This window comes from Pinus tabuliformis, chromosome 6 (genome assembly GCF_031772625.1).
Source record: "Pinus tabuliformis cultivar Carrire ecotype Pingquan chromosome 6, CPIR1, whole genome shotgun sequence".
Classification (NCBI taxonomy): Eukaryota; Viridiplantae; Streptophyta; class Pinopsida; order Pinales; family Pinaceae; genus Pinus; species Pinus tabuliformis.
This window is the reverse complement of record NC_142292.1, coordinates 1,552,497,879-1,552,509,776: the sequence shown is the minus strand read 5'-3', so window position 1 is coordinate 1,552,509,776 and position 11,898 is coordinate 1,552,497,879. Positions and strand designations below refer to the sequence as shown.

General features: G+C 36.8%; 1 protein-coding gene across 1 annotated transcript; it reads right to left on the bottom strand.

Moving 5' to 3' along the window:
- Nucleotides 1–9,501: 9,501 nt before the first annotated feature.
- Nucleotides 9,502–11,579, bottom strand: LOC149264654 (MYB-like transcription factor 4). The gene is made up of 3 exons (XM_089390193.1): nucleotides 11,420–11,579; nucleotides 10,782–10,911; nucleotides 9,502–10,582 (listed from the first exon to the last, which is right to left on the bottom strand). Exons 1-3 carry the CDS (start codon nucleotides 11,550–11,552, stop codon nucleotides 9,655–9,657), a joined length of 1,191 nt encoding a protein of 396 aa, XP_089246319.1. The 5' UTR covers nucleotides 11,553–11,579; the 3' UTR covers nucleotides 9,502–9,654.
- Nucleotides 11,580–11,898: the final 319 nt, after the last annotated feature.

The window sequence follows — 11,898 nt, the reverse complement described above, 5'->3', positions numbered from 1 at the left end:
GCATGTAAATAGTATCATTAGGGTTTTTTTATCTAAACCATTCACATGATTGTAGAGTTTTTTAATTCTTAAATGGCAGGTTGTGGTGAAGTAAAATTATAAGTGTAGACACAAATGAATTCCTCTAGCCCAATATTTGGTCTAGCCACAACAGATACATTCTATGGAATAATTTCTTAGGTTAGAACCAATTAAGAGGGCCTACCTCTTAGTCTACTTATCCAATTTGATGATGTCTTTGCTTTCTCGCTCCAGTTATCTTTCACTTCCTTCTTCAAGAACCTGAAACAAGTAAACAATAGCAGACAACAAACGTGATAATAGACGAATTGTAATTCAACCTACTTAACAAGTCAAGAAACATTAAGCCATGAATATGTAAGATGAAAAATCATGTAGGAAATAAGTCAATAGTTGCATATATTAATATCAAAGATAGATTACAACCATTTGTCTTGACGTTGCAGTCCTTCTCTAACAAGACCAGGTTCCCACACACTTCTGATAGCATTCCATGATGGCCTCAATCAACAATAGTTTTAAGACTCTTCCATTTAGGCTTCACTCCAAACCAAATCACACTTCTCCCTCACACAACTAGATAGCTACAACTAGTAATAGCTTGTTGTCTACTCCAAAACAAAATAGCATTAGCACACCAATATCAACACTCAACCCAACTCTAGCTTGTGCTTGGAAAGAAGGGAGATTTATATAGGATGAATGGATGGGAGATGGGTCCTTTTCTCTTGGGAGAAGGGCTTATCCCTTGAGGTAGTTCCATCATTATAGGGGAAAGTAGCCCAAACTGACTTCCTCAACCCCATCTAGCCAAACCATTTACGAGACTTTTGTTACGAAGCTTCTAGAGCTGGAAGCTTCAGCTCTTAATTTAAAAAACTTTCCATAACAGGACTGGCATGACTGGAACATAGCTCAGTCACTCCAGTCGGTGCTAGGGATAGTTCTAATCTCTGCACATTGGTGTGGGGGAGACAAAGGCCATTAGCACCAGTCTTGTAAACTGGGCAAAGCAGAAGTTTCAGGGGAACGGTGCAAAAGGGAATTTATCTGCTTATGAAGAGAGACACAATGGGAGTTTCTTCATGAAGGAAAAGAATGTGGGGTTCACTGTAGAGCTCCTCCAGGATCAAGGAACGGGGAGTATAGGGACAATGACAAAATTTTGTGCAACAGATGCCCCCTAAAGCATGAAGGTCGAGCTAGAGTGAGGGATGAAATGTTTATAAATCAATGCGGGGAACCGGTCTACCGTCATAAAACCTGCAAGAAAGTACAAATACATATACATAAACTGAGATCTCTATCCAATGATACATGAATTGTGGTATGGACGTAGCCATCCAGAGAATGATCATGTAAATGGATCCAGGTATGCGTCAACCATCCGTCAAAGAGGATCATAATGAAACCAAGGTATGGTTGCATCCATCCAATAATGAGAGGGATCACATATGATAACTCATGGTCTGGTCATATCCAACCATCCGAGAAAGACATGTATATCAACATAACCATGTCTCATCACTTCGCAACCTGGACTTTTTGTGATTTGAGTCCAGGGTCTTACGGTCCAACACGACCCAATCAAAGTACAATTTCTAACATGTGAAAAGATGTGTTGATGTCGAACATGCTAAAAAGTCGCTTGATTACCAGTCAATGATGTAAACTGTTAACAAGCACGAGAGAAACCACCAATAATGACAATGGTCCTCAAGGTACTATCAGCACAATCCACGAAATGTGAATAGAGGAACTGAAGTCAAACACCCATGAAATCACTTGATCAAAAGCAAATGATGTGAGCTTGTCATTGAGTGTGAAGAACTTGCCATTATGGCATGCAAGCTGTAAGGTACCAAAAAGGAGTTTCTTGGTCAACTTCCCAGATAATGAGTTGAAGTCGATGGAAAGAAATTGTGTCGAAGGAGGGCCATAATGAATCCCACATCATCAAAACGCGAGATGAGAGGATGCAAAATGATTTTGGATGATACAAAGAATCAGAGGTAAGTGTAACTACAAAAGGACAACTCTTGAACATATCAGTGACACAATTGGAAGTTTGGCAGCTTTCGGATCCATGGAAACGGTGGTCATGATGACGTGGCAGAGATCAAATGGAAAGAAAAAATAAACGACCCAAACCGAGGAAGGTAAACGATGCAAAGGAGGATGTCCCAACTCGACACGAAGCAAAGAGTGTCATGTTCAAGAGTGAGCTGCCCTAGGAAGGATAAGCTCATGTTCGTCATGGTGACAAATTTGATGTCGTTTAATATTTTAACGAGTCTGACAAAGATGTAACTCGGTATCTCTTTCATGTTTAGAGAGTTTGAAAAAGACATGGAAAATAAAAATTCCACATGGTTCCTTTTCGTACATTTGTGTCTCTTGAGCCTGAAAAGGTAGAAAACAATACTTGAGAGAACCACTTGACCATTTCAGTCAAGGAGTACTTTTTTCGTAAATAGTGCATCCCAGCTCAAAAAAGGGTTAAAATTATACTGGGCACATGACATTTCACATCCATTAACGAGTTCGAAACAACAAGGGCTTGGCTATCTTTTCGTGTTTAAAGGGTTGTAAAAGAGCTTGAAAGAGGACCCCCCAATTTTATTCTATTTAACGAGTCAAAAGGGAAAAAATACTCGGGAATATTTTCATTTTTTACAAGTTAGAAAAGAGTTTAAAGGTGACTCATCCTAGAGGAATGAGTGGTATAAAGGGTAGAAACTGGTTCTTGCAATGGTGGAACTGCTCAAAACATGTAATGGTCAAGAGGTTGGCTAATAAAACCACTCATCGTTGTGGTCCCTCAGGAAAGAAAAATAACCAAGTGAAAGCATATGATCAGCCAAAGAAATGGTGGCGATGGAATGAAACAACCAAGGCTCATCTAGCAGAAAGTAGCAGATAAAAACGACAATCACGAGATGTAAATTAGGCATGGGTTCATTTTTACACAAGCTTCAAACATGGAGAACTCTGCTTGGATTTAGTTTCATGTTTACACAAGCTTGAAATGAAAAATAATGTTTGCTATAAGTTTGCATGCCCCCCAACACAATGACTCAATTGAGGTACATGCCCCCCAAGCTTCATTTCAATCAACTAGGGGAATGGAATGAAAGTTCACTTGCGAGATCCAAGAAAGACATGACTGGGATTTTACGAGATCTTAATCAAAGACTGGATTTGGAAAAGGGAGGTGTTTCAATTTTTAATGAGGTTGACATAGTAAAAGAACTATCCTGAAGACTCCTTGTTTCATTTTTTAAGAAGCTTGACACAAGACCAGGAACCATGATCCAACCCCTTGTTTCATTGTTTAACGAGGTTGATACAGGAACAAAATATCCTCGAGACCCTCTGTTTCATTTTTTAACTAGGTTGATAAAGGAACAAACTATCCTCGAACGCCTTGATTCATTTTTTAACGAGCTTGACACAAGACAAGGAACTATGCTTATCCCTTATTTCATTTTTTAATGAGGTGAACACAAGACCAGGAACTATCCTCATAATTTGATCATGGACCATAAGAGAACATGGATCCCAAGAGCTCTTCACTAGATGGAAGAACCACGCTCTGGGCGTAATACATGTCAATTGGTACCATAGACAGATCGGGTTCCAATGTCCCCGGTACATAATATACTATACCATCTACTTGATCATCAACAAATGTGGAGGTAGCCACATAATTGACCTATGGCAGGGAAGGTACTACTTGCAAACATGAGCCGATAGGGGACAATGGTTGTAAAGGAGGCGTCTGGTGACCACCGAACGACAGTTGATCAATAGTCACAATTCTCCCTTCGTGCAGAAAATAATCCACATGGAAAAGCGAAGAAACAAGAGCTTCCATGACATAAGCATAGTCACGTCCAAGGAGAATATTTAAATCTAATAGACCTTGGACTACCATCACGTCTATATAGACGGTCTTTCCTCCCAAAGTAATAGGGAACTTTGGAAGAACCCTTAAGGGTTGACTGGTTCCTCTGTTGAAAGCCAACATATTCTGGGTGAAAGGCACAAGTTGTGGGGAACCCAAAGATGGTGTTGAGAACCACCCCTACCATTGGAACTATGAAATCCATTTCATAAATGGTAGGAAATTTGGAAGCCACCACATGGACCTGCATGCAACCACATCTAATAACATCAAGATTCTATACTTTCTCTTCTATTGGGATTCTTGAAAGATTAAGAAATTCCCATGAAAATGATCATTTATATTAAATTTTTCAATACTTACAACATCCCCTAGCGAGATATTGCAAGAAAAAGAAAGAAAAGGCAAGTCTGCAACAGTGTTGGTAGGTCTGAGACCATGCGAAATAAGTTGAATTGAAGACGATAGGGGTGGAGTCTCCCTACACAATAACAACCCTCTCAATGAATCAAATTGGGGACATAGGAGGGTGATTCACAACACAACACTTCAAGTGCTCCATTCTCTATTATGTTGGGCCACTAAATTATTCAGTCTAAAATATACAAATCTGAATGACTCATTCAACATTCAATGCTCCAATTTTATAGCTCAAAGCTCAAGTGATTAATAGACTTGTTCGCCCAATAATGACGTGTGTTGATCATTTCAATGCATCCCCATGAAATCGTCTGTTGTACAACCTGTCAGGAGATGAGAACACTTGGCATGTCTTTGTCATTAAACATATAATGACAACAGGCAATGCGTCACTTGTTTCATTGACTACCAGCCATTGGCTTTTGCACCATACAAAACTTTTCGCTAGAATTTGAAGTCATCACTATGGGATAAGGGAGAGTTCTGGCGGCGGAAATTTGAAATCACTGGAATTTGGGAAAGCAGATGGGAATTTTTCAAGTTCCAAATAAAAATGTGTTATCTGAAAAGTTTTAATTTCAATGGAAAAATAGATTGGAATTTTTTTAAGTTTCAAATATAAGTTTGTTATCAAAGAAGTTTTATGTTTCCAGAAAAATAAGAGTATTAAATTAGTTGTTTTTTTCTTTTTAATTAGATGAGTTTATATTGGGGTTGATTCTAATGTTATATATATATATATATATATATATATATATATATATATATATATATATATATATAATAATGCAAAAATTGGTCCAGTTTAATAAATCTTATGAATTCAAAATTGAAAATTTAACGAAGATTTAAAAAAATCAATTATTTACATGTTATACATAAATAAATTATAAATCATCTAAAAATCGTAAAACTTGAAATTATGTTTATCTACAATTAATTAATAAATAATCATGCAATGAGCAGTGGAAGAAGGATTCATGATTGCAATGAATAGTTTATTTTGAGTACTAACAATCTCGAATAAGAATATTGTGCAGATTAGAATAGGTAAAAAAAATTGTTTCAGATATAAACAATTCAAGACAATTTTATATTGTCTAACAAACCAAATAATGTTGAGGAAACTAAAATTTGTATTAAAAAAATGTGTGTCTGTATGAACTAGTAAGAAAATCACTTTATAACATAATAACAATATTTAGAAAGACTATGATCCCTATTACATCAATGTTTTAATTTCTAATTTTTATTATAAATGTATAGCGAAAATTAACATCAATGAATGAGGTATTTACAGGATTGAAAGCAATAGGATTTTTTATTGGCGATTATTGAGTAAGGTCCATTTATCTTGTAACTAATATTAAAGTAGGGATTTTAGTGACTGTTTAGTTTTGTGAACAAGGGCATCAAAGTACGACAAAAGGGAATAACAAGAAATGTAGAGATGAGGGTTTCTTCATATCGGATTTAGCTTATGAGGTTGCTTTGTGGTTAATGTATGGTGTGTTGTTGGGCCAACTTGTTATGGACATTGTCAGCCCATTAGAAAAGGACAAGTGTCAACATGTTATTGGAAAAAAAATGAATAACTAACATAATATGATAAAATATGAATGTTTCTTATCAATGTGCACAAATTTGAAGTGGGAAGCCATCCACTTCTATTAGAGGAATGTCTTGGAGTGTAATTATAATCACTATTTGTCATACTTTTTAATAATAAAATTATATAGTAGTGTGAAAAAATTACGTGTTTATATATAGAATGAAAATCAGATTGAACTATGAAGAATGTATTTGGACAAATAATAAAAATCAAAGATGAATTGATAGATTAATATTTGATTGTTCTATATTTACACTGAAAGTGTCTCTCTACGGGGTTGGGCTTAGCAGACACTATTCATCCCAATCAATAAGAAGCATCCATTTCCGTCTTCCTCCATCAAACCATTTTTTTACATGTGGCACTCTAAACAGTGCCCAACCGAGTTTTCTTATGATGCCAAGTGGTTCATCCTTTTGTTACTAGAACCAAATCCCTAGACGAGGATCACCACCCTGCCACTGATGGGAGTTCCCTAGTTCCATTTGGGCTTCAAGCCTCTGCAACCCAAGGTCGACATTGATGTTGAGGTCCCTGATGTGGCATTCTGAACATGGAAATATTGCAACTCAAAGCTTTCTTTGTTACTCTTGTTCCTTAATAGACTTGAAATACAAAATTGAAGATAAGAAGCTCTGCTTCAAATGCAAAATTCTTTTTGAAAAGATCTTTCGCTACCAAATTATTGAAAATATTATGACCTTGCAACTCAAACCTTTGTTTACAAACTTTGGATTACAACAAATAAGACTACGAGCTTTACTTTGGACATCAATACTTTTCTTCACAAACACTTCCTAGGTCAAGCTCAAGAAAATCTCAAGATTTTGTGACTCTAACCTTTGTCTTCTCCTCTTTTTTTTTTTTTTTGTAAGCTTCGGTAGGACCCACTCATATTCCACATTTTTTACAACATTTTACAACCTCTCCTCCTCTTTTAGCTTAACCGACCTAAATTAAAAAAAAACAAGACTTTAAGCTTTTCTGTGGACACGAATTCTTGCTCTTACCGAACTCTCATATTGTCGAGTCCGTAAAAATCTTACAACGTTACACCGTAAACCTTCATTTGCTCCTCTTTTGGAGGAGACTGCAATTACTCAACATAAGATCCTGATCAAGCTCTTCCACTAGTAAGCTCGTGAAAATCCTATAGTCGCGTGACTGGAAGCTTCGACTACTCCTTTCGCTCAACCGACTTGGTTTTCACATCACAGAACGTGCAGTCTCGAAAAAAAAAATTCGTGGTTATTCACCTTTTGTTATGGAACAATAAAAAGCTCTATATAATACTAAGTAATACTTAGAAGCTTGTGGAAGACTCTACAATAATCTGATAAGAGGTGTTAGCTCATTAAGCCTTACTTGGAGATTGAAACGTGTCCAACTGACAACCTTCAAACCTGTTAAGCTGCTAGACCTCGTGTCTTCTTATCCATCTTTGTCCAATCTCTTATCACTCCCCTGCTAAATTTAGAGGCCACAGAGGCCATGCCAAACTTGAACAAGAACTGGAAAGGAAATGGGTTGGAGTAAAAATTTGAAATGTCGAAAGTGCCCAATTCCGAAGACATATCTATTATTTATTATTTTTCTTCTCGTTCTAAAGGTATTTTACCCACAATGTTTTTATTTTTCGTTTTTTATTAAAATAATAAACAATTTAATATATTTAAAAACATAAACTTACACACATCTAATTAATTCTGAATTTTTATATAACTGTTTTTTTCGTATTATTTTTTAATATTTTTTAATAAACTATTATGGTTTAAGTTTTTTAAAATTAAATACATAAAAAAATACATAATTTATTCCAAAAAAAATCAAATAATTAGAGCAAAGCTCTCTCTGCGAGATTGGGTTAGCTAGACACTTTTCATCTCAGTTAAGAAGATTTATACATTTTAGTTTTCTTCCACCAAACCATATTTTACCACATGGCAGTCTTGACAGTGCAATATGTCAACCTCACCACCAACGACTCTTGGCATTCTAAATAGTTGAAATAGTCAATCTCAGCGTCAACAACTCTGACCTTGTTATCGTAGATTTTTCCAAGAACACCCCAAAATGGTAGTTGGAAAGGAGTCTCACCCACAATATTCAAAGAGCTAGCTTATCATTTGAATCCACACTCACTCCTATAATCCTCTAAGGGATGATTCTCTTATACTCTTGCTAAACCCCAGAAAAGCGACATAAGACCCTCCAAATATTATCGTAGGCATATTTGCTATGAACTCCCCAAGAGACTTTGATATCATCAAAGCCAACAGATTTAGCAATTACAACCTTAACACCATTGGCATAAACACTTCTAATGAAATCAAAGTAAGCATAGACCTCTCTTTTGGTCCGTGGAAACCCAACCAAAACCCCAAGTACTATCAACTAGACTATGGAATCTCACAAAATGACCCATTTTGGGACCTAGGAAATGAGTCTTTGGACTTTAGGATTTCGACAGAGTTCAATATTGTGGGCACAATGGGGCAAAAAAAAGACATATAGTCCCAGGTTTATCAACACTTTATACTCATGTATAAGTTGTCAGCAGTGAGCTAACTTCATTAGCCACACGGCACATGCCTTGGAGATAATTTGACAAACCTTATATATATGCATTCCACTACACATGGCGATATGATCTTCTGGAATCTTTTATTCTTTTAATATATAATTTGGCAAACCTTATATGTATCCATTCAGCTACCTATAGTGATATCATCTTCCGAAGCTTTTATTCTTTTGATCTATCTTTGGCAATTGCAAGTATATACCTATTCTCGTTGAACTGAGTTTTGGTTCGCCAAAATATAAATAGCATTAAATGACAACAGTTCAAAACTTCCGAATGCAAAATGGTACCGCGTACCGGGAGTGGGCCAACTCGCCTACGAGATTCAATCTATGTCGCCGTTTACTAATTTGAAGAAACGTGACGAAACGTTGAATTGTCATTCTCTCTGATGGAAATGTTGTGACTTCAGCGACAGAGTTGCTGCCGAGTATTATCACTTGCGGTATGAGAAGACTCTGAAAAACTGCTTTGACTAGTTTCCCCGTGTTGTCACCTGGACCCCATCTTCCCATAAATGATATACAGACGATATGTGGTGTATAGCTTTAGGTAGCAAATTTAGACTTTCGAAAACTTTCAAAAGATACAGCCGTTTTTATGGAACTTTAACTTGAATTTAATGATAAATGGTCGTTTTCGTTTCTCAATTAATATTGTGTTTCGTTTTAATTTCGTTAATATTGTGTTTTCGCTGTTACTATTTCTCATTATCAAGAACAAGATGAAACGCGGACTCTAACATTACAGAAGTATTTAGAACAGGTAAAGATAAATCTTAACCGCCAACTGTATTAGGCGTGAAGTGGATATATGAACTTTGTCAAGCGATCCTGTGAACTTTTGTAATTGAGTGGCTTTCTTTGTTATTAATAGAATATCAACATGGATATATCCTTTTCTCTATTGAAAAACCAAAGGACATTATTTTCAGCCCATAGCTGTCGTTACATGTGATTATACAACTTATGAGGAAATTATTGGGCACAACATAAATTAGGATGAGAACCCAAAGTATCTAACAGAAATTATGACGTCATTCTTGGGCAAAGAAAGAAAGAAAGCTCATAGGGTCTAACAGAGATCAGGATGATGTTTAATAGAAAAGAAAGCTCAACCATTTGCAGATGCAGGATCACTGACCGGTACATTGTTCCGGTGATCCTTGGAATCTTCGAGATTTAATTCGGACCATGGCCAAGCAGGCTGCTGCTGGAAACTGGTACTCAATTCTGCAGTCATGCAACCAATATTGTTGCTATTGTTGTTATTATCGGGGTAATCCAGAAGGAGATCCGAAAAACCTGTGTAATATACATGCGAAATGCCTAATTCCGCAGAGCTAGAAGAGTCCTCATGGACCATACGTTCTGTCTGGCCCATAGTCATATCAGCAGAACATGAAAGTATATCAGGGGTTTTAACACTACAGTCTCCAATCCACTCAGCTGATGCAGAATTATAGTGATGGGGGTCATTATCCTTATTCAAGGACCAATCACAACTATGTTGGGTTGAAGCACAGTACGAGGAAGACACCAAACCAGAGGATATAGGGGTATTGAGAGTATCAGAGTATAAAACATTATAGTCTTGTCCTCTATTTTGAAGATTTAGATCAAGCACATGACATGAATTGTTACAGCTCTTATTAGTATTCGTACTGCTACACCCTTTCCTGAAGGCCTTCCCAGCTTCTGAAGTCCATATCTTCAGGAAATAATCAGTGGGTACATTACCGTCAGGCATCGTGATGGGTTTGTTGGTGCGGTCACTAGAAGCCGAAATAGAGGACATGAGCAGTGATTCTCTGGAGAGACGAGCTTCTGCTTCAAGTCTTGCATTTTCCCACTGTGCCTTGTGTCTCGTGAGGGTCAAGACCTTTAACCCTTGTGGACCAGGGTCACTGGCGTCGGTTCTAAGCGCATGGGTTGAAGGATCAATTCCCATCTTTAACAAACGCTTTTTCAGATAGGTATTCCAAAAATTCTTGATTTCATTGTCTGTTCTCCCAAATAGCTGTGAGGCTATGACAGACCATCTGAAATTCATAAATACCTAGTAAATATTAAAAATAGATGTGTTTAATTGTTATTTCACGCACATCTATACACTACATTCCACCCGACGGAAAGAAAAATCCATACAACCAGACAGACTACTCAATATCACATCCCCTTTTAAAAACCTGGACAACATTGACAATATATCATAGAATGAAATCATTTTTATTTCGTTACCTGTTTCCTAAAATTGCATGCAGCCGAATAATAGTTCGCTCTTCTTCTTCGGTAAAGGAGCCTCGTCTGATATCAGGTTTCAGGTAATTCGTCCAACGCAATCGGCAGCTCTTCCCACAACGAAGAAGCCCTGCATATATATAGTTATACACAAACAGTTCATTCCTCTATACATATGTAATGTACCCATCAACACATATATGGTGTAGTGGTTTTTCTTTCTGTAACGAAAACAACACCACTAGGAATTGAAACCCTTAGAGCGTGTCCCCTGCTGCAATCTACAGTTCCTACAGGTTGAATGCCATAAATACCAATAGTAACAGATCAAAACCTTTTCTGATATATCCTAAAGATTTAAATGCAGACTACGTATATCAAACTAAATTCAACGACCATAACTTACAAGATTGATAACTATGTTTTGGTAATGTTAACACAAACATACAAATTACATATATATATTTTTTGACTTTTCTTTATTATATAGACACTCTATTCAAAGAGACAGAGGTATAAAGAGGTTCAAACTACATCAAATATATTTACAGAGACAGACGCATATATCGATTCAAACTATAAAGATATATTGATATTCAGATGTGGGGTTTTCTGTACTGTTTATTATATATACAGACCAGCAAGCTTGGGAAGAGCACGCCAACTCCCATGACCATTTTTCTGAATGTAGTTGACGAGAATTTTGTCTTCCTCAGCAGTCCAGGGGCCCTTGTTTAACCCCGTTTTTTCACAACAGGGAGCTCTACCCATTTGGCCTAGCGAACCTACAGACGCAGAGCTTGATGTCCAACTGAATGCTGCAGACCCTATTAAAGAAATTCTCGTCGCAACGATAATTTTTTCAATAACATGCTCACGCGGTCTGCCAGCCGTATATATTGATATCTGACCTTGACAAGGCTTAAAGTGGACGCTGGACGAATAAGTGGGGTCAACAATATATTAAATGACCATGACTAACTGCAAATCAATTTGAATGCAACGTCTTGACAAACAGCAAAAGCAATATGTATTTTTCTTTTAGTACGGAGCTCGTGCAGTTATTATCAAGATGCACAGAAAGAAACGATAAAATCTGTATTTTTACTTTAGTACG